Here is a 27,885-nt window from a genome sequence, read left to right on the forward strand (position 1 = left end):
GTAGAAGCTGTGAGAACAGGGGAGCAATCTCAGATTTCATTGGTAAGGACGGGGGGGAGAGTTTTCAGCAGTGCTGGTGGGAAATGCATAACAAGGTTCAAAAATATATGCTCAGATATATTCTAAATAAATGCAAAAAAAAAAAAGAGGTTTATTTTAATAGCACGTCTTGTGATCAAAAATGGCTCATAATAACCAGACATCCTGCCAAACAATTGCATATGGGTCAAAGTGAGTGAGAAATCCATTGAGGAAGACCATAAAACAGCATTAATTTACCACAGCAATTCATATCGCCTAATGTCATGTATATAGTATGAAAACTTGAATCGATGCCATTCATACCTTTCTAACTGTAATTTGATACATGTCTACTTGCAAGAAAGAGGCTTATTTTCAAAGTTAGTGGCTATTAGATTGCCGTGAAAATTTGCATTTTTAAAAACCTACCTTAGTAATATAGTACTACAGACACTGATTAATATTAGGAATGCTGATGTAATTGTTAATTTCTTAAAGCAAAAATAAAACCAAGTGTTCACTGTCAATGAACTGCCAATTATAGAGCTGAACAAAACATTTTTTGCAGCCAGATGTCTTCTCTGACACTTCTACATGATTACCAAGTGATTCATCATGCATCATGGGATATTTATACAGAAATAGTTCCTTTTATCTTCCTTTCTATTTTAAAGTTTCACTTCTTCTTTCCATCCACAGTCAAAATATTAGCACTAATCATTCTTAATGACTGACTTGAAAAAAATCTTCTTTTGGGGAAGTGGTCAGTTTTTGCCAAAGGAAACTGCATGGCATATTCATGATAGCTTCCCTGAGCAGGTATAATTTAGCAGCAGGATTCAGTTCTGAAAGCTGCAATGAAATAAATAATATTTCTGAGCATATGCAGAGTGCCTTCCCTTACTACCAAGGATACCTCCAAATGTTGCAGAAAACTGTAATGAAATGGAGAATATTTCTGAGCATATACACAGTGCCTTCCCTTACTACCAAGAAAACCTCCAAATTTTGCTGAGATCAGCAATTGTGACAGGCTGACAAAAAGGGCAGCAGGAAGCTTTCCTGTTGCAAGGAGTTGCAGCAACTGCATTTTGGCACAATAGTCAAATTCCTGCTACTTCATCTAGACTAATAGCAATTAAAACAAAGATCAGTTTAAATTTTTCTTGTTGTTAATTTCCATCAACAATAACCCCATTTGTGTAGAGGAGGCACCCAGAGTATCTATGGCCAACCTAGAATTAAGGGTAAGAGCTTGTTTATAAAACAAAGCAAAAGGAAAAAAACATTGATAATAAATTCTCACATTAGGGAACAAGTATTGACCTCAAAGCAAAGAAACAAATGTGAGACAGCCTAGCACTTGGTTATAAAAAGAGACAGAGGATCAAGGAAGAGAGATAAGAAATACTCTGTTTATTCGAAAAGTCACAAGAAGTCAGATAGCAAAAATGAAAGACTGAAAAACCCAAACCAAGTTGTTGTTGCTGTTTTTAAAAAAAGAGATTGAGTTGCACAGTAGACATGGTTTATCAATCGGTCAGTCAGAGACCCTTAGACCCTTCAAGGCTTTTATCTTCTGTGACTGCTCAATATTTTTTTGTCTTGTCTTGAGAACAATTTTCATTTGTGTTGTTCAGGGAGTCCATACTCCCATTCCCTGTAACCACACCGGTGAGTATTTTTTCTACCTCCCTAGGTAATACTTGTCTCTCTTCATTCTCTGTCTCCCTGTGGTAGAAATAGTTAAAGTTGGAGACAATGACTGGCACAGGAAGTGCAATGGTGAGCACCCCTGCAATAGCACATAAAGTCCCCACTATCTTTCCCCCCAGGGTGATAGGACACATGTCTCCATAGCCAACAGTCGTCATGGTGACCACAGCCCACCAGAAGCCATCAGGTATGCTGGAGAAATGTGACTGTGGTTCGTCCACCTCTGCAAAGTAGATGGCACTAGAAAACAGGATGACCCCAATGAAAAGGAAGAAGATGAGCAAGCCCAGTTCCCTCATGCTGGCTTTGAGGGTCTGTCCTAAGATTTGTAGCCCCTTGGAGTGCCGGGAAAGCTTGAAGATACGGAAGACCCTCACCAGGCGAATAATCCTGAGAATGGCCAGGGACATGTTCTGTTGGCCGTTTAGCTCAGTCTGTTGAATCAGCTCCGTGGTGAGGGTCACAAAGTAAGGAATGATGGACACAATGTCTATGATGTTCATAATATTCTTGAAGAACTCAGCCTTGCTGGGACAAACAATGAATCTGACAAACAACTCAAAGGAGAACCAGACGATGCAGGCAGTTTCTATCACAAAGAAGGGGTCTGTGAAGGTATTAGGGACCGCAATGGCTTTGGTTAGATTGTTAGCTTCAGCCTTGAGGTCCTTGATCTCCCTCTCATCTCTGAACTCAGGTAAGGTCTCTACACAGAAAATGATAATAGAGATGACAATAACCAGGACCGAGACCAAAGCCACCCCTCTGGCTGCACTAGAGCTTTCAGGGTATTCAAACAGCAGCCAAAACTGCCTATGAAAGTCGTTGGTTGGCAGAAGAGTGACAGGGTCCTTGATGAAGCCTTCATCCTCTCTGAATTGGTCCATGGCATCTTCGCCCAGCTCATAGAAAATGATCTCATCAGCAAAGACATCTATAGGGACGTTGGCTGGGCGCCGGATTTTTCCTCCCGATTGATAGTAGTAGAGTATCCCATCAAAGCTAGGCCTGTTTCTGTCAAAGAAGTACTCGTTCCTCATGGAATCAAAGTAGTGTATCCTCTTCTCAGGATCTCCAAGAAGGGTTTCTGGAAACTGATCAAGAGTCTTGAGCTGCGTCTCAAACCTCAGCCCAGCAATGTTTATGATGACTCTCTGGTCGCCCTCATCCATGCCCACATTCTCCAAGCCCAGGTGGTCACTGAACTCAGTAGACAATTTGGAGAATATGGTCTCATTGTTTGTGTTCTCACTGTTGATGAGAATTCTCCAGTTGGACAGGAGGCTGGTACAGCTGGGATGCCCTTTGTGCGATTGGCCAGCAGCCCTGAGGTCATTTGAAAAACAAGGCTCTTCTGCTACCTCATCGGTGTTGTCAAAACTAACCAGTGCCACCTCCATTTCCTTCCAAGTGGACACGTCCATCATATGGGGGTAATCAGATTAGCGGCATAAATCCCGAGGTTAGATACCGGCAGCTTGCGTCTTTCCCACGCTATGATGATCTGCAAGTGAACAGACAGAGAGACCGAGAGGATTTTATGTCTATGTGTCGCTTGCTCGCAAAGAATGAAATCCAACTGAGTCCAGGGTAACTCATCTTCAAACAAACAGAATTAATTACTTTTAATGCTATTAACTTAGTACTGCTGCTGTTATCCCTTCAAGGGAGGATTCGAGTAGGTGTTTCGCATGCACTCATTATTTCTGCAACACCTCCCAGCACAGTGCTGAAGGTTATAGGGTTTTACAGGGGCAGTGTCTTGGATGGTTTCCAGAAATCCAGTGCCTCTGCTCTTTTCCCAGGCACTGTAGGTTATCCCTATAAGAGTTTCAAAGCAAAGATCCTTGGGGCAGGAAAAGAGGACCTTAATATTTAATTTATTAGCATCTTTTTAGGACCTGCTTCCCCCCCTTTCCTTGTTTGGGGTAGAGCAGAGTTGGGCAAGCAACAGAACCCTCAGTGGCCAGTTTGGATGAGTTCAGTCTTAACCTGCTTACCGCAGCTCCCCCCCTCCCCCCGCCCGTCATGGTTTCTGCTCCCAAACATATGGGAAATGCATTGCTCTGGCTTCTTCAAAACAAGCAGAAGCTGCAAATTTTACATGCTTCCATGTGACAAAATGCTAAGAGGACAATATGCAGATGTTCAGCTTCTTCTGGTAACAATGCCCAGATAGTATTTTATTTATTCTATTTTATAGTATTTTATTGTTATTGTGGTGTTTTAGCGGCTGTTTTTTTTTCCCCCCCCCCCATGTGCACAAGCTGTTATTTATGTGTTGTTTTTACCTGTATGGGCCTATGGCCGTAATAAATATTGTTTGTTTGTTTGTTTGTTTGTTTGTTTGTTTGTTTGCCCATTTCCCATATGTCTGGGAGCAGAAACCCATAGGAGGGTTATTCCCCATGGGCTCAGAGCAATCATCAAAGCCTAAGGAAAAGAAAATCAGTTGCCACTGGTAAAGGCCATTGTGAGCACTGGACTGGACACACAATGCTTTTTTCCCCCTACTACTACTACTACAACAACAAAGCAATTTTATAGCAGGACCAACACATCAAGGGCAAAATCACACAAACTTGGATTTAAACTCATGGCACCCCAGAGATGCCAGTATCTGAGTGGTCCAAAAATAATCTGGAAAAGGGTTTATAGCATTACAATGAAGTATGGACACTTTTGAGAAAGGAATTTGTGCTACTACAATTATTGAAAAGTATGGCACTCCTCTATAAAAAAGAGCAGCAAAAGTGCTGAAACAAATTTGGGAGGGGGTTGATTTTTGTACTAGAAATGTTTTGCTCAGCTTTTCAAATTCTCTGTTGGCTTGTAGACACCCAAAGTTCTGGCAATCTGACTTTGGAATCTGATTTTTAGTTCTGTGTGGTGCTTGTTTGAGAGAAGCCAAACCATTCCCTCCCATGTCTGCACCATTTTGTGACTATTTCCCCAGCACAGACAGCACCATTGTAAATGTACTTACACAAAGTCCCATGGAGTTCAATCAGACCCACATCCAGATAAATGAATATAGGATTGTAGCCTGAACATCTTACATTTACTCTTGTGATTTTCCCTGTAGAACACAAATTATGTCATGATTCTGCTGGAGAGATATGGCTGAACTTCAGAGATAAACGTCTTAAGTATAAAATGGGATGTAGCACACCCTTGATCATGGAGGTTAATTCCTGATATTCCCAAGTGACATAGGACAAAGCTACCCGGCTCAGCATGCTATCTCTAGCTGCTGCAATCCCAAATAGGAATGGACAAATGTGTCAATTTCAGTTATCTACCTTTCCCATTTTTCCCATTTTAAAATTCAGTTCTTCACACTTCTGTGTGCGGGGGGGGGGGGGAAATCCTCATGAAAAATTGTATGCATTTTAATGCAAATGTCCTTCAATGAACACATTTTGATGTGCACTTTTGTCTAATATACACATTTCTGCAACCAATTTTCTATAATCAAATGTGTTTAAGATGTTATTTCCATGAATACATGCATTTTTTGCACATTTATCCCCAATATATGTATTGATTCATTGGAGAACTGTATCGCAAAATTCAGAATTCAGTGCAAATTGCTGTTTAAATTCATATATTGGCTGGAGAAGTGGAAATTAGGTAGTTTCTCATTAAAATGTGAACAAAATCAAATTTCCCCTCTGCCCCTAGCCCCGGAGGAGGGGTGGGGAGTAGTCAAGATCTAGCAATTGTATTTGCTCTGCATCATTTTTATTTTGGTCTAGTCAAAAATATCTGGTACACTGAGAAGGAGCACTGGAGTGGTTCTACTGGGGCTCCTGTGAAGCCCCTAATCTCACTGCCTCTTTGTTACACCTCTACACTGTTCCAGAAAATGGCAGTAACACTGGTGTTAGGAGGGCAGCTCTGGTCCATCTCTGTGACCACTCCTGAATGAGCCCAATCCCTCCTCTACAGGAGTACATAGAAACAGATATGAAGAATGTACACTATTCAGAGTTGTGTGACCATAGTTCCCGCCACCCACCATATTTGGGAGCTAAATAAGAATTAAAACTGTGTGCAGTTCTTGTGGCTAAGCTACTGGCTTTTTTTGCACTGGGCGTGTGGTCATGCATGTATTTGTATATGGCTCTCTTTAATGCAAGGATGGGGATCCAGAACTGAATATCCCTCCACGAGCCACTTTGACAGGTAGTGGGGTCGCCCATCGGCCAGTCATCTGATGCCATAGGACATCAGGTGGTTCCAATTAAAACCTGTGACTACAAAGAAAGTATCAGGAGCGCTCCTGATTTTTCCTTTAAAGCTACGGCTTGAGTAAAAAAATAAAAAAATGAAGTCACAGCTGCACAGATTCTTCCTTTTCAACCCATGCCTTCAAAGGAAGAATGGCACATAGTCTCTCTAAGCAGGCTCCCAATTCTTCTTTACCAGCTTGGGAAATTCAGTGCTTTTTTAATTTGTTGCATTTTCTGTCACAATTCAAAACATTCGGAACTCAAGTAGCAAACTCCTAGTTTTCTTTTCTTTTAATTTTGCACCACATCATCTTTTGCCATACATACACCTGGCATCACAGAGCATCAGGTGGGCATAGCCTGGGCCAAATCAGAGCATGGGCAAAATGCAGGAGGTGCTGCTGGACATTGTTAGGCCCATAGAACAGAAGTTCTTGATTGCTGCTTTGATGGAATCCAAAATCTGCTGCATTACTCTGCCTTGGCAACACCAGCAACATAAAGGGGAAAGCTATTGTTACTGAAAGCAGTCACTTTGCATCCATCTGCAGATGCCACAGAGCTCTGTTACCTTCTCCCTCTTACTACGTGAAAGCAATACTTTGATGATGATGATGATGATGATGATGATGATGATGATGATGATGGTTTCACAACACACCAAATTAGCCACAGCTCTCCCCTTAATGGAGGAAAGCAGAGCTTGTTCAGCCTGTGTATGTACAAATGACTGATGAGTCTTATCTGTGTGTATTGGTTACAGTTTGCCGTCGCCACTATTGCTGCACTCTCTCAAGATAGTAATATAATACACCATTGTCTGAGAATGGCGAATGGCAGGTGAAGTTCTAGAACCACCAGACAACCAGACTCATGTGCCAATGAAACTGCTGATATGAAACTGTTTCCAACCCAAGTAATTGCAGCTGTGTCCATTATGTGAAATGACACTTACAAACATCTCCCCACTCATTTTCCCCATGTATGGTCATCAGATCACCCTTTCTATACACCTGAGCAAAACGGCCTTCAAATGCTATCATCTTAAAAGGGAATGTTTAGGGGGGTTCTGGGGTCCAAGGACGCAGTAGATGTGGTCTTCCTTTTGCTCATCATTCACAAGGAATGTGGCCTCCCTGGTGCACTGCTTCACTGCAAAACTGCTTATGTTTTGCACATTGTAGACTATGGGCACAATATAATAAATAATAATTATTTATTTATTTATACCCCACCCACCTGGCTGGGCTTCCCCAGCCACTCTGGGCAGCTTCCAACAAAATATGAAAATACAGTAATGCATCAAACATTAAAAGCTTCCCTAAACAGGGCTGCATTCAGATGTCTTCTAAAAGTCTGGTAGTTGTTGTTCTCTTTGACATCTGGTGGGAGGGCGTTCCACAGGGCTAGAGAAGTCTCTTGCCCAAGTCCCATTGGAATGAATGGGAGCAATATGGAGACCACAGTCATAGATTGCACTGTATGAGCCCTTTTCTCTGGAATTGCCATCCTTTGCACACTCATATTTTATGAAGAATCAAGACGTTGAGGCCCAGCCTTTGCATTCTAGTTACACACACACACACACACACACACAGTTTTTAATCTATATTTCTCAGGCCAGTTGTTGTTGCTCTTTTGGGGTGAGCAAAGGTGAATCTAGGGGAGCGCAACTGGTTTGGTCGCACTGGGTGCGCAACTTCTGGGGTGCTGCGGCAGGCGCCACAATTACTGACATCCAATGGAAGGTAAGAGGTAGGAGGCGGTGCCAGATTTTGGCACCACACAGGGCAGCACTGAAATTTGAGGTGTCAAGGACCACCACTCGGGGCGGGGGAAATAAAACATAGTTTCTGTGCTAGCTTGTCTGTGTGCACATGCAAAGTTCTTTTGATGCAATTGAGGGATACTGTACCTTTTAATTAAAAGCTTCCTATTTACAGCTTCTGCTCTTTTGCTATCTCTTCCTGTTCAGTGCAACATAGTTTTTTACCTTTTTACCTGCTTGGAGGGATTTAAGTACTGGTTTCCTTCCACTATTTTACTTCTTTTAAATTCCATAGCAAAATAGCAATGTTTCAAATAATGCAAGGAAATCAATATTCATACTTACACCCAGGCACAAACTTATATAGCTGGAACAGAAGCTGAGCAACTAACAGGCATCACATACCCCCCGCTGCATCAAAGAGGAAGCAAGAAAATGGGAAGATGCTGCAGGGAATAAACTTTTAATTAAGCTCCACTAAGCAGGATTAATTTCTTTAGTATGCATTATGGAAACATTATTGGCCATGTGGATTGCCGTGGCTCAATAATACAGCATAGGAGAACATCCTAACTGTTCCATTTGCACCTGCTGTGCAGATTATCGTAGGATCAACATTGATTCAGTACCATACTCTGCTCTGCCATAAATGAATGCATCAAAGGCAAACACGGGAACACCAGTAGTCATGTGGACATGCTTCTATTTTCCACTGTATTTTTCTTGTTGCTAATGTATGGAAATGCACACTTTAGCTGTAAAGCTAATTGCAAAACTTACTCATAGCTAACGGCAAAAAGAAAAAAAAAACTAACAAAGGAAACCAGGGGCTGCTAGCCCTATTCATTGACTATTTAAGGGTATTAGTTGGCATCCTTTTCAGAAAATAAAAATACAATGTATTTGCAAAGCCGCAAGGAAACATGCAATATATAACTTAGTTTTCAGCATTGATTTCAAAATGGAAAGTTGTCTCATTTACTCCTCTCTGTAAATCATCCAACAGCTGCTTCCCAGAATCTGATTTACTAATACTCTTTATTTTAAATCCTCTGCTGGAAAAAAATAAAGGTCATTTTAGGAGGTAGAGTGTTTCTCCCATCACATTCTCTTTGTAAATTAGTATGTTTATGCTGTGCTTTCTCTTCCTCCCCCCTCCCCAACAAGCTCTTGCCCTTGTCCCATCCCAAAATGCAGTTACATAAAATTGGTCTCACTTCAGAGAAGAAGGAGCTCTTGGGTTTCTTCGGTGACTAAAACTCACTGTAAATGGGGGGAAAGCAGCAAAATAGATGCAGCAATGCATCCTTTTGTCCCCACCTCACCCCAGCCCGATTGCTTAGTCAAGATGACCAGTGAGTTTTTAAAAGCAAGTTACCCTCTGTAATATACTTAGCCTCAGGACTTACCAGTACAAGGCTGAGACCCACCAAAGCTCAATGCATCTGTCACATGAAACAATTTTACAATAATATTTCAAATTTTTTAAAAAAAAACTTAGAGGAGGGAAAAAAGATAATTCACATCTGCCTTTGCTAAGTTCTTCCGAATAGGATAAAAGCAGCAGGCAGGCAGTGTAACTGACACTGTTCTCTTCTATTTTATTAACTTTACATCCGGATAGCTGGTACCTAAGAGGCTGCAGTAGCATATGGTGCTGTAGCCTAAAACTTTACCCCCCTGTTTTTTCATGGGAGGAAGAAGAAAAGAAAAGAAAAAGAAGACTTTCATCTTATTGTCCAGCTGGCTTCGGGAAGAGGAGCTGAGAAGTACAGTTAATGCTCGAGATGCAGCAAAGTCGCCTTTGAAAGATGTTGATGAAGTAGCCGGGCTTGGTGGAAATGGCAGGTAAGATCAAATAACCTCCGGGACAATCTCATCTCTTATCCCATTCCACTCCTTCAATATGATCACCCTAAACTGCTTATAGAATCATCCCGCCTGCAGTATTTGATATCCTTGTAGTCTAGACAGGAATACATTTACTCCAGCGAGCTCCCATGTGCACCATGGGAGGAAAAGCTGGAGCATTTCCCTGTCCCTCGAGAGGAGCACAATGTACTCTGCCAGGTTTCAAAACAGAAAACGTGCATGGTTTTCCCAGACCCTCTCATAATGCGCCCTGTTACAACAAACAGGTTTGAGGAAAGTTGCACATCAGTGTTGAAAGGATGTTTTGCGTTGCTTCAGTATGTGGTGTTTTGTTTTGAATATGACTTCATTCCTTTCCTGTTGTTATTTACGGCCAATCCTTATCCGGAAACTATATCTTTTAAAGGTACTGAGCTAGACTAGCAGCCCACTGCACCCCCTGCCCCATTCCACAGCTGTTCATGTCATCCACCCTTCTGTTCCATGTGCTGTAGCCAGCAGGACTCCAGGCTCACGGCATGGGGGAGAGGACCAGGGCACACTTGGAGAAATTATTTTATTATAACCAGTTATTTATGTAATGGTTATTAGCATAAAGGGCATTTCAAGTACATGTGTGGCTCTCAGTCATCAGGAATTCATAAGTAAGCAGTGAATGCAAGGTTTGGTGGCATATATATATATATATATATATATATATATATATATATCCCGCAACCACCCTGCAAGGTAGGTCAGTTATATTATTTTCATTCAAACATGGGAAGCTGCCTTGCCCCAAATCAGGCCATTGGTCCACCTACCTCAGTATTGCTGGATAAGTCTTTAATAGTTATTGTACTTGTATTTGTTTAAAAACCAATAAAAATTTGTTAAAAAACAAAAAACACAGACTGGTAATAGCTCTCAGACATGGGTCTTTCTTGGGCCTACCTGAAGATGCCAGGGATCAAACCTGGGAGCTTTTGCATGCAAAGGGTTGTATTCTGCCTTTACGCTATCCCCAAATGGCAGGTGAGGGGAGAGGTTAGGAGAAACAGTAGCTTGCCTATGGCTGGGGCAAGATTAGAACCAGGGACATCAAAGTTCATTGTTCACACTCTTCTTAGTTATGATGTTACACCAGCTCTTACATAGCATCATCAGTGTGCAAGGCACTTCCAAGAAGCAAACGAGAGAGATCCCTGCCCCAAGGCGCTTGCAATCTAAATTTCAAAGGTGAACACAACAAGTGAAGAGGAGGAAAGAGGAAGCAGAACAAATGTGAGCTGTACATACTTACTATAGAATTGTAGAGTTGGAAGGGAACATGGAGGTAAATAATAATAATAATAATAATAATAATAATAATAATAATATCCCGACTAGTCCAGTGACCTGTAATGTAGGAATAATTTGGCCATTGTGGGACTTGAACCCACGAACCTGAGATTAAGAGTCTCATGATCTGCCAACTGAGCTATCCCAGGATACGCTTTGATTCATGGCAGTGAGGTGAGGAATGGTTTGGGAGACCCAGTGGCTGCATCCTGCAGTCTTGGTGCTTCAGAGTTTTAAAGGTGACATGGCAACCCTATGCACAATAACAGTGGGGAAGAGGAAAACCTCAGGAACACTTGCCACTACATGTGCATAGACAGGAACAACAGTCAATCCCCACTTTCCTTGGCAGATGTATCTGCATATTACAAGTGGCTGAATCACCTGTCCCTCGTGTGCATGTACTACTTGCTCAGGTGTGCATATAAAACGTTCAGCAGTTACACCCAAATACCTTAATGTGGGAAGCAGCCTTCAGAATGATCCCGGGCCTCTCTGAGGCCTTTTGCTCAGATATTGCAGCTAATCCCTGATGCTACTCGGTATTTCTCAATGGAGAGGGTACCAGGCAGAGAGCTTGCTCACAGACTTTCTAAAGGACCCTCTAACATCTCAGCCCAGAGACCTGATCTCAACGCGAAGAACAAAAGCAAAGATTAATAAACACTCAGTTAGGTGTGCCTACCTCTCGCCTGAGACCATGAGGACAATAGGCTTCTTTAGCTAGGGTGCGCTCACACTCACTTTGAGGCAGCCGTAGCCACTCTGAATCCCACAAGCAGCTCATTTTAGTCCAGGTTCCTGCCACAGTTAGTGGTCAGTGCCTTTCAGACAGCTGTTATGACTCAAGCCATAACGCCGTGAGCGTTTATATCCTTTGCAAATAAATAAATAAAGGAAATGACTTCTATAATGAAGCTGTGGATTAAGCTCACTATTTATACACTTAGCTAATATTTGCCCTCCCTTAATCCTGTTAACTTCTTTGCCTCGGTATCATACTGTTGCAGTGAGTTCCACAAGTTAGATACGTCTCTTGGGATTTATTTATTTTTAAAGTATAGGGTTCCTATATATAAAGCTCAGTAGTTATTAGAATTCAGCAGAATAAATTAATTGTGTGATACAGAGTTACATATTTCACATGCATGGAATATGATAGCTGGTTATTAAATTGGCTATGTTACCAAAATTTATGAAACATAACAAATGATAATTCAAAGAAAGTATTGGGCATTTTAATAAGTACTGCTTCGCTAAATGCTGACTTTCATGTGCCTATATTAATCAGTATTTTCACAGCCAGAACAATTTATATGGCTTTTAAAATCCTACGTATTTTCACCTACATATCTGCTGTTGTTATTATAGGGCTGCATATTTATTTCTGACCAAACTGCAGGAGGCAGTGGAAGACAGGAGTGCCTGGCATGCTCTGGTCCATGGGGTCACGAAGAGACGGACACAACTAAACAACTACACTAATAATATTTATTTCTGCTGTTTAATGGTGCTGTTTAGTTTTTATCAGTTTTTGTTGCTGTGATTCGATCGTTGTATCTGATTTTATGTTGTCAAACCTCTGGAGTCTGTCTGAAGAAGAGTAGGATAGGGGTTGGGGGGGTTCCCCTTAAAGCAACAATTAATGTGTTCCCTAGGAGGAGGTGGTCTTACCCCTGAGCAGGTAGTCATAATTAATGGAGTTGTGAAGGGTGGTGGGATCAGTGCATTATTCCTTATTTGTTAACAGTTCTTTGCTTCTGGAATTCTTGCAGCCTAACAAAAACTGGGTCCTAGTTCTGTTGGCTGCTGTTGCTGCTGCTCAGAATATAGCAGAAGAACCTTGCAGGTAGCCTGCTATGTAGGCAGCATGCTGCAGATGTAAGGAACCTTTTAAAGTATGCATGGCATGGAGCTAGGCTGGCCATGTGCCCTACTTTACAGTGGCCAAACGCTTAACTGAAGGTCTGTTCCAAGTCTAGTTCAATGAAGGAAGAGCAGGGGCTTTGAAAATGCCCGTCCATGGGGAACAGCTGGATAGCAGATAGCACAGGCTCCTGGTCAGTCTCCCCCATGATGGTGTGATATACTGTATTTCTATGAAATTACAGTAACTATCTCTAAATTTGCATCTATAGTTCTAGGCCGTCTAGGCTCTCGCCCCCTCTTTTTGGCCCTGTATAAGCGGCCACCCTTTGTGGAACTGTTTAGGTAAGAGCCCCTTTCTGGTCAAATGCTTGTATCCAACTCAACTTGGTCATAAAAATATCATAAAACTAAATAAAAAATATAAAATGATATAAATTCAGGATCCCTGCTTCGCAGGGGGTTGGGCTAAATGATGCTTTGAGGCCCTTCCAACTCTACAATTCTATGATTCTAATTATTATTATTATTATTATTATTATTATTATTATTATTATTAAAACATCCAGTATTCTTGCCATCTGTAATTTTCTGTTGGGCAGGGAGGAAGATCCAGACTTACATATACCAGACTGTGAGAGAGTGTTTGTTTGTGTGTGTGTGCGTGTAGTTCAAAGTTTATTAAATTTGTGAGGTCCATGCCTTTACACAAAATACCATAAAACATTATTAAAAAGATAAACAGTAAAATTATAAAAATAAGCTAAAATTCATGCCATGCTGTCCCAGCAAAGGAAACTACCCAAAAAAACCCACCATACAGGAAAGAAGATACAGCAGCAGGTTAGGAGAGCAATGGGAGGGACCTCACCATTTCATCCAGGAACCATACCCTAGTTTTCATGGCCTTCACCACAAAGACCGCTACCACGTGAGAAATCCGTGGATCAGCGTCCACCAGTAAAAACTTTACTTGGTCCTCAGAGTTGACTATTGATTTGGGAATAGTTTGTAACATCGCATCCCTGAAGGCCGAATAGATGGGACAATACAGCATGTAATGTGTGAGATCCTCTTTGGTTCTCATATGACAAGGACATATACGCTGCTCTACTGGGATTTTTGCATATCTGCCTGACAGATAGGCCGTAGGAATGGTTTGAAAACGGGCCATGGTGAAAGCTCTCCGAAGGGTGGGATTGGTAATATTCGCCAAGTAATTGGCGCAGGTTTTGACTGTTTTCAGTCGGGGAAACCAGTGGGAGGACCCTGGGTTCTGTATTTTTGTGAGTGCGTGCGTGTATGTATGTGTTTGTCTCTTGCCAGTGCCACCATTAGCACCACTCATCAATGAGAACTATGGGTGCACTGAAGCCAATCTGAGTCTTCCTGGAGGACAAAAACAGGAAATCTTGCCCTGCCTCCAACCATGCATGCACATCTTTAACATTGGCAATGACCGCTCCCCACTTAAAACGGGGGGCGCCTTTTGCGTGGACGCGTGCAGCCCTGGATCTGGAGTGGCCCCATCAGCATAGGCTTTGCCTTCCCTCAGGTGGGATACCTGGAGGTCCCCGCCTACCCCAGCGAGTTGTCCAATCCCACCTGGGGGAAGTGTTGCCAGGGAAACCAGGCCAGGTAAGGGGAGGGATTACCTGCCCACACAATAGAGGGTGGATCTTAATTGTTAATCCTCACTTGGCTCCAGAGCTTCTCCCACCCTACCCACCCTCAGTTAATGTCTTCTTTTGCAGGTTAACTTTTCTTCATAGGTTTTGCAGGTTAACCTGTCTCCACAGGTATGCGGGCGCTGCTACGATAAGGTCGCTGTTAAAGGGCCGGAAAGGAATTTCCCTGCATTGGCAGGTTTCGCCTTTCCCGTAGCAAAACGTCACAACTTTGGCGGTATCAGGCCTTGGGCGGAATCCTTTAGTCCATCTTCCTCTTTGCGGCGGCGATACCAGGGTTCCCCGTTAAAGGGGTTTTTGAAGGGAGGCTTTGGCCGTACGCCGAAAGGTCGTCATTGCTCTCCCCTGCGGCGGCGTAACGGGGGCGGCTATCTCTGCTTGAACATATGTTCTCCAGAGCCGGCCCATCCCCCCCACACACACTGGATAACCCTGATGCTCCCTAGGTCCCCGGCTGGGGACTAGGGAGGGAGAACGCCCAATGCCTGAGCCAAGGTCTACCCACATTTGAAATTTAATAAAGTTGTGGCCAATTTAATCCCATAGCACGTTGTCTAGAGTCGTTATTCCACATGACGGGGGGACCACTCGGGATCTGGGGACTCCGCCTGTTCACGCAAAAGGCTACCAGCAGTAAAGATTCAGCACCACTTGCTCAAGCATGTCAGCTGCTATTTGGAACACTTGGTCATCATTGCCTTTAAAAGGCCTTGTCTGTGAAGTTTCTCATTTAAGAAATGCATTGGCTATTGGTCCTCATTTGAAGCATTTAGTTTTGAGTTTTGACTTCTGGTGACATCCTCCCCCCCCCAAAAAAAAAGTGCTAATGAAGCAGATTATACAGGGGAGAGTTGGAGCAAGTGAGGTTTGCATCTTTTCCAGGTGATTTATGGATGGTTCTTCTGCTAATCCACACACACTTCAAAGAAGAAGAATGGTCAACAATATTTTAAATATTGCCAAGGGTTGTTGTGTAACTATATGTACTTCTTGTAATGTGATTTCTACCTTAATTCTAAGCATTGAGAATGTGAGATGTTTTTAAAATCTGGTTTGATCTTAATCAAAAGTAATCGACATCTGACATACTCATTATTATATTCATATATTTGTAACACAGTACAAGTATTACCTGCAAGCATGAAAACTGGCTTCTCTAATTCAATATTCTGCCTTAACTCACCCTTACTGAAATCGCTGAGTCCAAAAAGGACTCAGCTTTGGGTGATCATGCCAAATTTTAACAATTTGTTACAACTGATTTCAAGTTCTATTTCTAGCTGCAGTTTAATTTGATTATACTTTTTCTGTTTCAGGGTGGAGGCAACAGAGATGTTTCATGGGAAGCTGTGTATGTTATTCTGTCATTGAAAGAATTTATGGCACATGAAGAAGCAAAATGGACTACACCTCATTTCTCAAAAGGACAATGAGCATCTGCCAATAAACCTATAGAGGACAGCACCAAACATGTCAACGGTTTAAAGACTATGGCTTTGTAGTTGATTAGTTCATTTTTCTCTACATCAACAACACTACTGTGTAGTGTTTGCTTGGACAGCACAGAGGAAATACTGGATGTCTTTACAGCTACAACAAATAATCAGAACAGAGAAGCCCAGCTGCATTCCTCCTGCCAAGAAATTGGCTGGTAGTGAGTTCAAGACACACAAAAGGAAGCACTTCATGCAATTCATAATTAACTCATGCAATTATTGCAAGCTGTGATGACGGACACTAGTTCAGATAACTTTGAAGAAGCATCAGGCAACATTTATAAAGAATAGGCCCATCAACATCCATTAGCCATGATAGCTAAACATGGAACCTCTATACACAGACCAAGCTTCCCAGAGGCATCTAGCTAACCAAGAAGACATAATGTTCTGCTAGATGGAATTATTAATCTGATCCAACAGAGCATCTCTTACTATTTTCAAGATGTATCTCCACTAAAGGAATAAGTGAACCTAGACCAATTTTTAATGTGATACATGATTCCTAGCTTAATGACCTTCTTCCCAGCGATATGCAATTGACCCTATCAGTGCTGGTCTTCAAACAGGTTTGGAAGACTCACCTCTTCCAGCTAGCTTTTTAATTAAAATGACCTCATTAAAGTAGCTTCAATAACTTTAAAAAGTTCCTGCAGTTTTTCTGGTCATATTTCCATGATGTTATGTGCTGTTCATTATTTGTAAAATAAAACATTACCTTAAAAAGGGGAGAAAGAATATTTTATTAAGGTTGTTGGGATTATAAGAGTATTAGTTTTAGTCTGCTGGCTTATGTCCTGTAAGATGACCTTAAAACCACAGTGTTCTGTGGATTTTGTTTTTGCTTATTAAAATTATGAGAACTGCAAAGAATGTCTGGTCTTTCCTATTGTGTGATTGATTCTAGAAGTTCTTTAAGTTAGTTTAATGGAGTCACCGTAATGATGTGAAATAATGATGTACCTGCAGGTACATCAGAGCAGTGGAGAAAGTGGAGATGGAAAATGCAATGGCTTTGCCCTCTTTCACTGTCTGAAACCCTTTAAAACTGGGGCAGGATCTCTGAGGATCCCTCAGTTTCATCATTCCTCCCACAGCCCATGGAAGTAGCCCCTGTGAATGGGTTGGTTTAGCCCTCTAAAGTCAGAGTCACTCAAGTAGGAAGGTAAAAGGAGGGAGTTGAAGCTGATGCTTCTTTTGCTGGTGATAAGAGTTCAGAAAGTTTCAACAGACCAGAAATATTTCTTCAACTCCGCAGCAGAAGTTTGCCTTATGTCTGTACTGGTGTTGCTTTCTGAAAATTTATAAAGATGAACATGCTCACATATATATATATATGCATGTTTTGGTGTCAGGGCAGGGATGGATGTTTAGGACACAGTAATGACAAAAACAGCACCTGAAGCCAGATAATTTGCAGCTGCGCCAATACCACCACACCACGTGGTGTGATTTTTCACCTACATTGTAAGTGTGATGCATCCAGACACAGAGAAGTAAATGTAGACTCAAACCAGACTCAAGAGTTCTCCTTGGAGGCCCATGCTTAGAGTCCTGTCATGAAGTTCTATATAAACTTGCTTAATAAACTATTGCCAACTCTTGTGGGGAGCTGATATCAATAGCCAAGTTTCAGCACAAGAGAACATAATGGGAGCATATTTCCTGACTCACCATCAGTATTGACCTGTGTATCTGCTGTAAGCCAGGGATGCTTCATATGAGCAGTACAACATCAGAAGAGGGAGCTTGAGCAAGATTGCAGCTCGTCCATGATTTGAAACATTTGACCTTTTAAGAACGGATGTACCGGCTCTTAGTCTGCTTGCACTGCCAGAATGGCATAGAAGAACTTCACTGTGCGAATCAGATTCTCACCCAGTACTTGTGATGCCTGCCAAAACTGCTTCAACTTGAAACCTCAGGCGCAGAGGCTTGTCTTCTTGTGTGAGCAGTGACAGCCAGACTTGTTTAATCCCCTCCTCCAGTTTGCACATTTTATTCAGATTTTTGCTTAAAAATAAAAATCAGATTAACAAAGAACCTGGTACACCCAGTACACGCCATGAGACAGAGGAAATCTTTCTGATACCCAGACATTCAGCGCATATTAATCAACCGTGGATTAACCGGGTCAGCCTGTAATTTAATAACGAGAGGGATCAGAGATCAAAGCTAAAAGGCAGACTTTCCACATATAAAAAGCAGCTAAAAACCATCAGCCATTAGAGCCCGCTATCAGTTAAGTGAAACTACATGTGCTTTCACAATGACATATGGGCTTGTCCTAGAAAAACAAGAACTCTGTTTCACAGCAAGTATTTTAGTATGCTCCTCAAAGATCTTACTCAGTAATATTACAAGATGCAGAACTGTGAGCAGCCTGGTACCTGATAGGAGTTTTGATGCCCTCTCTGAAGATTTGAGATTCTCAGTCACATAGGAACCACTTTATATATTCTCCACCAATGAGAAGGGAGCACCAAGTTGGTTCTGCAGAGACTACAGCTTCTACAAAGGTATCATCTAGGTGTCAGAGTTGGTTAAGGCCTCTCCAGCTGTGGGGGTCACAGCCCTTCCTCACACTTCTGCTTTATGCACAGGCAGTGGTTTTGGTGAAGATGACTAGATTTTGTGGGATGTCTCCCTGAATAGATGACAATGAAGGTCTGGCCAGAAAGTGCTCTAGATCTGAGGGTGTCTTGTTCAAAGTGAGCCCTGGATGGGCTCCCTCCTGTGTGAACAGTCCTACTGGGGCTTACCTGGTGGAAACAGACGGCAGCACTCTGAGCAATACAACAAGCAGTATTGAGTGATTGAGATTGGCCACCAATTTAATTTCCCATAATGTCCCAGAGTGGCACTACACCAGGGGGATTGTGGGACATTAATATGGCAGCTGGACGCAGCTGGGCAGGAGTGGGCCTGCTGTGCCCTGCCTTGCAGCAGGGTAAATCAACCTGCTAAGACAATACCCTAAAGGCAAAATGGAGACAAGAACTGGTGTCTGATTGGTGCAACCAGACTTTTTAAAGTGCTGGCCCTAGCAAATGCATTTAATTTCCAGTTTAGGCAAGAAAATGTATTGGGCTGGCAGTATGGGTAGGGGGGACCCATTAGATCTACTGGAGCCCATGAGAAATCTAGTAAGCCTTGGGAGCAGGACAAGATCTTCTGAAAGATTCCTGATGAATCAAATCAATATTACTGCTCTCTAATCTCTGCTTCTTGGGCATTTTTAGCATGGCAGAAATTTTCTGGCAAAGAAGCACCATAAAAATACATTGCTGTAGGAAATGTTTCACTTCAGATCAGTCAATGTATGCTTGCAGTCAGAAAACATTTAAGTGGCCATTTGTCATTTATGATCTTGCTGAGATTCCTGCATTGCAGGGGGTTGGACTAGATGATCCTTGGGGTGACCCTTCCACTTCTACAACGCTATAATTCTGTGAAGTGCCAATGGTTCTGAATATTCTATTGTTGCTCTCAAGTTATGCTCTAGAGGGGAAGTCAAGGGAGCCACCTAGTGGCACCTGAAAGCATTACAGTAAAGCAAGAACAAAACTTTTAATTAATGGCAACTGATGCTTGCAGAGCAACTTTTTGGAATGGGGGAGGGCTAGGTTCTAAGCTAGAGGCCTGCCCCTTTAAGGCTTTCCATCCCTCAAGGAAAGGGGCAGAGCTTGGAATGGGTGAAATGACCCTGGGAGCAAATTCTTCACTAGGAGATCTTCTTGGAAAAGTTGCTTTGCTGCATCATATCCCACATGGGAGCCTTGTTAGCACTAGGACTGGCAAGACTCCCATTTTTAAAGCTGGTGGTTAGTCAACACCACATCATGTGGCAGCAAATTCACTATGGTGAAGAGATGCGCTTTCCCTTCTCTGCCAGAATCTCATATTGACTTGTGTCTACAAGAGTAGCTTCTAGAGGTAAGATGTGTGGCCTGTTCACTGGCTCAACATTTCTAGTGGCTATTGGCAAAGATATTTACAGTGGTACCTCGGGTTACAGATGCTTCAGGTTACAAACGCTTCAGGTTACAGACTCCGCTAACCCAGAAATAGTGCTTCAGGTTAAGAACTTTGCTTCAGGATGAGAACAGAAATCGTGCTCCGGCAGTGCGGCAGCAGCAGGAGGCACCATTAGCTAAAGTTGTGCTTCAGGTTAAGAACAGTTTCAGGTTAAGAACAGACCCCCAGAACAAATTAAGCTCTTAACCCGAGGTACCACTGTACTTTGGTGTGGGATAAATGACAAGGCTACACATGCCTTTCAGTTTTATTTTTACTTTTTAATGTTTTCAGTGTGTTTATACCATTGCAATTTTTTAAGCTGAAGACAATTCTTCAGCAATTTGTGGGGGTAGAGTTGAAAGCAACAGGTAATTTATTAGAAATAGGAGGGGGTGACAACTCTTATTTTAAACAAGGTAGCCAGGGGGGTTATTTCTTTCAAATACATATACATCCTGAAAATTTCTAAGAAACTTGCCTACCCTCTCAGAAACAGCAACCCCCTTTCTTTCTTTCTTTCTTTCTTTCTTTCTTTCTTTCTTTCTCTCACACACACCGCAACGCACTGCTTTTTCACTGTTTGGGGATGAGGGGTTTTATGGGGTGACATAAGTCTGAGTTGCCACAGCAGCATATCACAATTTTTTTCCTTCATTTTTAAAAGTAACTTGCCTGATTTAATATACAAAGCACATAGGAGACAGTTCTTCATCACTTTTCTCAAATACAATGGTAACTCGGGTTACAAACACCTCGGGATACAAACAATTCGGGTTGCAGACTCCGCTAACCTGGAAGTAGTACCTCGGGTTAAGAACTTTACCTCAGGATGAGAAAAGAAATCGCGCAGCTAAAGTAGTACCTCAGGTTAAGAATGGTTTCAGGTTAAGAACAGACCTCCGGAACAAATTAAGTACTTAAGCCGAGGTAACACTGTACTTGAGATTGTGTTTTGATGGTTGCAATTTTGGCTATTAGTCAGAAAGTATATGAATCATCTGGCACTGGTTGTTTTTCAAATCCCATGAAATAGCTATTAACAGTGTTACAGTAACATACAAAATTGCAGGTCATTCAGCTCCCCATTTCTTTTTCCCAGTTCAGGTACAAAATATAACAGTGACTCAGAGAGCAGTAAGGAAAAGGGGCAACAACCTCCACTTGCCTTGCCTCTCCTTCTAAATGGTGCAGATTGATCCCACAAGCAAATGGGAAGTAGTGATGAAGACAAAGTGGTGTTACTCAGTTAGGAAGACTCTTGAAGTTGGGTTGCTCAAGCCCTACCTCAGGGGTGGGGAACAAGACCTGGCCCATGAACCAGATTGGTCAGCCCTCGACCCTCTACAAGCCAGCTTTGACCGGCGGGCAGGACCATCCACCAGACGATCCCCTGAGATCACAATGTCAGGTGATTGACACCTGGGAAAGTTCAACGGGGATCCCTGCAAGCACTGATTGGCAAGCACTGAAAGGTGGTGTGGTTACAGCGACCACCTTTCAAGGCACACTCCCAGAGGCTTGCTCCATTAGCACAAAGCAGTTTGCATCAAAAGGGCTCGCTAAGATGTAGGGAGCAAGCCCACCTCATCCCCCCTCCACAAAAACCTGGAGATGACATTGCTTTAAAAAGCTTATCACATGGTACCTTTAATTATGTCCAGAAGCACTTGTAACATGGTTAAATCCACAGGGGAGGAAACACCCCCATAGCCACTCCATTCACTTGTAACCACTGTGCCATAAGCTTTTAAACAGCTACCCCTAGAGAAGCAGGAGTACATCAATTGCTCTGCATGTTTAGGTGACCTGACCTGGACTAATACATCAATTGCATTAGTCATTTAGATTTTGCACTTCTCCAAATTTTACAATACAGTTCTTGTCTCAAATCACATACCCCAATGTGTGAAAAGCTTGTCCCAACATTATTTTAGGGCAAAATGTTTAGAAATGCATACGTTAAGGTAAAAAAAAGTCATATTTCGCGGTAAAATAGTATTTTAAATACTTTTTAAAATTTAAAAAATCTGTTTGAAAATCTGTTTCTTTTTAAAAACAACAAACCCAGATCAGTGCAAAAATGAGACTTACGGTACTTCTGAATGAACGCATGTGAAATTACCATGGACTGAAATTAAACTGAAGTTCACCCTTAGGGACCGTAGAGCTGCCGGTCTTGAATCACCCATACCACAGAAAACATCGAGGGAGACCACCGTCAATACTTTCCCTTATGAGGTTCAGTTCTGAGAAAGATAGAAACGGGATTGGGGTGACGCGGTCAGGGCTGGGGTGCCAACCTCCCACCCGCCAGCCGGGGTGCTACGTGAGCCCAGATGCCCGGCTGCAATGCCGCCCTTTCTGAGAAAGATAGAAATGGGGAAATGCTAGATCAAGAGGCCGTGGTCACAATGCTATCCCTCATTTTTAGCTGTAAATATCCTCACTTGCACACAAAGCCTGATCCAAGTCCAGTGATATCAGTTAAAGCTCTTTGGCGCTAGTGCGGTTTGCATGAACACTTCTAAGTCAACAGAACACCCCCTGCACAAGAAAAGCCTCACAGTAGATTAGCTGATTAATGTTAATGCATCCCGAGTATACTTCTAAGGTAGCACACTCTGAGCTTTTGTCATTTTCTGTTCTATGACATTTGATAGTCTAATTACTGTTCTAATTGCTGTACCACAGGACATCAGATCTAGCCAACAGAGGTGTTTTCATTTCCTTTGGAGAAACACCGGAGTTGCCACACTGCATTTTTAGCACATCTTGTATATTCCACACATTCACTTTTGAATATGGAAACATGCTGTTCTTAAACACACACACACACACACCACTTTATATTACAAGAATTCATCAACAAAAGGTTTTTTAAGCAGGCACTTAGTTAGAAACAATATTCTCACTGATATAGGTGACTACCTGCAACAGGGTACTTGAACTCATATTTCAAGGGTTGCAAGTACAAGTTTCAGGACTCATCACAGCTCAACGGCAAGTGAATATTGTAACCCCTGAATTCCCCTTCCACCTCTTCCAACCGACCTCAAATCTGCTCCCTCCCACCCAAGCAGCCCACTGTCAACACATCCTGATTCCCCAAGCCTCTTGTAGGAACATAAGAAGCTGCCTGGACCACTGATCCACCTTGTACAATATTGTCTACTCTACACCACCTGGAAGCAGACCCCCCAGGGTGTCAGGAAGGAGTTTCTTGTGGCTCTACCTGGGTTTGAACCTGGGACAGCAGATACCGTGCTCTTGAACTAGGGACTGCATGTTGAGATTCTTACATTTGCAGGGAGTTGGACCCTCGGAATCCCTTCCAACTCTGCAATTCTTTGATTCCTCTTCCATTCTCTTCAATGCCACTATGCTCCAATGGGTGGTAGAAAGATAAAGATAGGGAGGGAGGGAGGGAGGGAGGGAGGGAGGGAGGGAGGGAGGATTCCTATCCCTCCCCATTTAGCACTGCAAAGTAGCACACCAGGCTACAAGACTGGGAAATGTAATTTCCCCAAGGCAACTGAGATTACAGGAGCTCTTGGGAAAATTACATCTCCCGGGGGCTACTTCAGCCTGGCTTTCGACACTCCTGTGCAGTATGCACAGCTGATTTTGGAGGAGAGGGGAGAAAGTAAGCTCCTTCTCCTCCTTCCCTCTTTCTGTGGCTTGTCGTAGTTTGCTGCTGGTGCTTAGGAACCAGACCTCCACTGCAGCTTGGGTCACATTCACACCATACATTGCAGGCACTCACAACATTTTAACAGTCATGGCTTTCCCCCCAAATCCTGGGAAGTGTCATTTTTTAAAGGGTGCTGAAGACCCAGGCACCCTTAACAAGCTACAGTTCCCAGTACTCACCATGACTGTTAAGTGGTTTGAATGCACGTTGTGGGGGTGACCCCAGTCATTGAGGTGAGAGGATGGGTCAGTGGGTTTGATGGATGGTAGGGACTGTTTCAGTGGAAAAGAAGGGAGGTTTTTCACATTGACTGACAAATAAGCTGATTTAAAATTGACATAGTTTGGTCTATTGAGTAGTTATGGCTTTGCGTAGCTTGTTTTCCCCCTTTGCCAATAGCTAAGCACAGGGACACCACACTAGATTGGAACCACAGTGTGACAGTAGAGGGACTTTGACCATTTTGGTCCCATTCCTGACTGGATCCTTACAATATGCAACCACAGAGGACTGGGCACAATCTCAGTTCATAGTGTATGATGGTGAGGCCTTGAATATGTTCCAAAACCTCACCAGAGGTCCTGATGAAATGCCCTGGGATCTTTCAGGATAGAATCATCATCATCATCAACAACAACTTTATTTATACCCCGCTCTCCCCAGCCAAGGCTGGGCTCAGGGCGGCTAACAACTAATAATAAAAACAAGTTGAATGAATACAACTTAAAAACAAGATTAAAATGTCGGAAATCAAGCCTTTATCGGGAGGAACTGGCAACTCTCCCAGGCACCCAGCTTGGTCTCCTGTTGACCTCCCTGGCTGCATTCCCCAGCAAGATCCAGGCTAGGTCTTGATAGGCGATTTTTCCCAAACGTGGGAAGAACACACCCACTCCCTCCTGCTCCCCCGGCAGGGAAAAGGAGATAGACAGAAACGTATTTACATGCCTTTATTTCTGTCTTTGCAGCATTACAGAAAACATGTCTGTACTCTTCAAACTCCAGCAGTCAAGAGACAAAGACTTCCTGTACTTCCTGTACATACGCAAGAGGAAGAGCTCATATTACACTCTGAGCTAATTTCGGTGCATCGCCCTGTGAACTGACTGTCCCTCTGTTTCCCATGGACAGTCCCAACATTCCCATCATGTTTTGTTTTCAAGCTACTAGTTTGCAGCTGCATTGCTTCTATATCGTAACATACTCCCCCATATGAATCAATGTGTGCTGCGAACAAAGCTTGGTCCAGAGAAGAAAACAAACAGTTGTTATACATATAACAATCCTCTGTTGTTTCAGTTCCTCCCTTGGAACTACCTACCACTTGTTTCCCCAGTGTACCTCTCCGGTTGTCAGACTTCCAAGGAATGAGTGCATCTGCATTACCTTGGCTAGGGAATGTAGTGTTACGCTTAGCAACTCCTTGTTGTGTCTTTGTCTCTGACTTGGACAGACCTGTAACCTGTCTTGAGTTGTCAACAATAGTAACACATGCAACAGCTAAGTTAGCAAACTCTTGAGAATACCTCTTGGGTGGTACTCCCTTTGTAACCCTCTCAGACCTGCGTATGAGGTGCTGATCCTCTCTGCTGACTGGTTCATTCTCAGGACTCTTTGGAGAACCAGTTCCAATAGTAAACAGTGGTTCATCCTTAACCTGTGAAGGTCTAGCCATTGTGTGAGATTTCCTCTCAATGACTGTGTCAACTGAGCTCTTTGAGCTATCCGTGTCACTCACAGTACCACTATAATCAGCAAAATCATCATCATCATCTGAATTGTCCTCAGTGGGAAATGTGTGAACAAATACTCTCTCCTGTTCAGGAGCACTCTCTAGAAAATTTGTGAGAATCACCTGACCAGATTCAGACAAAATTACTCTGTAGAGACCCTTTTCATAACTCACAAAAATGCCTTTTGCATTCTTTACTCCACCTGGAGCATCAGACTTCACATGAGATCCAAAAACCTTAAAATGGGCAACAGAAGGTTTTCTATGGAATAGCCTTTCAAAAGGAGAACTTCCCAAACCTTTTGAAACCTTTCTCAACCAAGTGTAACAATAACACGATAAAGATTCAGCCCAATACTCATGTGGCAAATGTGAACTCAGTTGTGCCTTCATGCCATTTTGCAATTCTTTGTTCACTTGCACTCAGACACTTTTGTTCCATGCATCTGCAGAAACAGCAACCTTGTGCTTTATCCCTTGCTTATCCATGAAATCCTGAAAATCCTGTAAAAGAAAAACTGGCTTTTCATATGTGAAAACACAATCAATGTTAGCCTCATGAACACTTTTAACCTTATCACAAAACTCCTGAAACCTTTCTAAGGCTTCTTTTGGACTCTGCAATATGTATATCCACACATAATGAGAGAAATAATCTACACACACAAGATAGTATCTTGCATTGCCTCTAGATGGTGCTAGAGGACCAATCACATCAGCATACACTCGCTGAAATGCACTGTTAACCTTTGACGCCCTCTGGACATTTTTCGACACACCTGCAAGAGAAATCATGTTAGACTCAGATGCAGTACAACTATTGCAATCATTTTGATCAAAAGTTGACATTAAAACATTAAAATGCAGCCTCGTAGAATTGTAGAGTTGGAAGGAACGCTGAGGATCTCCTAGTCCAACCCCCTGCAAAGCAGGAAGATGCAGCTGTCCCATATGGGGATCAAACCTGCAACCTTGGTGTTATCAGCGCCATGTTCTAATCAACTGAGCTAAATGTTCATTGCAGGTAAGGATCTTGAAAGACACCAAGAGAACGCAACCCTTTTCTTTCTTTCATAGTTGCACTGAAGGTGCAGCTATTTTCACCCCTGCATACCACACACAAGATCACACAACTAGATGTACAATGAAATTCTGAACAACTTTTAAGAATTCCTTCCTTCTTTGCCTGAGGTGACTCCATTGTGGAATGGTCTAGCCCACTGGAAAGTGGGAAAGAATTCCACTACATTGAATGAAAGGTATCACAGATATTTGAGCAAATTGACATCAAAATCTCATGCAGCATAGCAGTTTAATTTCATTAAATCACATACCAAAGTCAGTCAGTCATACACCTTCCATTGTCTGAAGCAAGAAGGACTTCAGACGGCTAGTCAGCTTGCAGGTGAGATCTGGGCCTTACTGATTACCAACTTTTAATTTAAGTGTGGCCAAAACAATGGCTTTGATCCCAGATGTCCCTTCTTCAAATGAAAGGGCTCCTTCCATTTGTAGAAGCCCATTCAAGCCAGTGGAGGAGACCAATGGTAGGAACCAGGTGATCTTCACCACTTCTACCTCCCACTATAGCACCACCATGCCAACCTACCCTGCACATTGTTCTGGAAGGTTCTCCAACTCAACTAAAGAAACGAAACTTCCAAAAGCTGTGTGAGATGCTGCTGCTGCTCCTCCTCCTCTCTCTGTGGAGTGCAACAATCCAGGCACAACCTTAAAATTGATAGACCCCAATTTTCTTATAGAGCCTGATCCATAAGAGAGGCAGATCCATATACATACAGTAAAATCACCACCACTGGTCCATAAAGCAGGCAGATAACAACACACTGTGGGCATTGACATCCCTAGTCTTGAAGAACATGCTGTGATGTGAGGATAGGACTGCATAATATTGGAATAATTTAACGAATTCCCCTTAGGGCCACAATACTGCGAAGGGTGTTCTCCCAGTTTTGTTTCTTCACTTGAACAAAAACTAGTCACCATTCTGACCATTTTTTAAATACAATGCAAATTATTCAAAGCCTTGTAGAGCAAAGTCATCAATAAACATGAACAGTAGGAATATTTATATCAACACAAGGAAAACAAAAGCTATTGGAAATTCTGATTCACGTGGATTTTCCTAAATTGAGGTTATTGTCTTGAGGTGCACAAATGGAGGCATTGTAAGATACTTCATTTAGAATTGTTAAGTAAACAGCTTTTGTTCCATTTTAAATAACTGAGTTGCTGCAAAAGAGATTGTTTTACTACACCCATTGTACCCTGTCTGATTGTATCTTGTTATGTTTCTATCACATCATTCCCCCTGCCCACCAAATGGGTTCTTCTTTTAAAAAACAATGCAATATAAATATTCAGCAGCTCACCTCAGATCCAATTCAGCTGGTCTTTTGAGGGGCAGGAACTTGCATGGGAAAAGCTGAGATATCTCCA

At 42.5% G+C, this 27,885-nt stretch overlaps 1 protein-coding gene across 1 annotated transcript; it reads right to left on the bottom strand.

Moving 5' to 3' along the window:
- Positions 1-1,472: 1,472 nt before the first annotated feature.
- On the bottom strand, positions 1,473-27,885 carry KCNA10 (potassium voltage-gated channel subfamily A member 10). The gene is made up of 2 exons (XM_081866834.1): positions 27,819-27,885; positions 1,473-3,241 (listed from the first exon to the last, which is right to left on the bottom strand). Exon 2 carries the CDS (start codon positions 3,162-3,164, stop codon positions 1,611-1,613), a length of 1,554 nt encoding a protein of 517 aa, XP_081722960.1. The 5' UTR covers positions 3,165-3,241; positions 27,819-27,885; the 3' UTR covers positions 1,473-1,610.

Source organism: Podarcis erhardii, assembly GCF_964252035.2.
Source record: "Podarcis erhardii genome assembly, chromosome: 6".
Lineage (NCBI taxonomy): Eukaryota > Metazoa > Chordata > Lepidosauria > Squamata > Lacertidae > Podarcis > Podarcis erhardii.

Bases quoted from the DNA above. Each gene is read 5' to 3' on its own strand.
- KCNA10 (XM_081866834.1), bottom strand. From the start codon at position 3,164: ATGATGGACGTGTCCACTTGGAAGGAAATGGAGGTGGCACTGGTTAGT.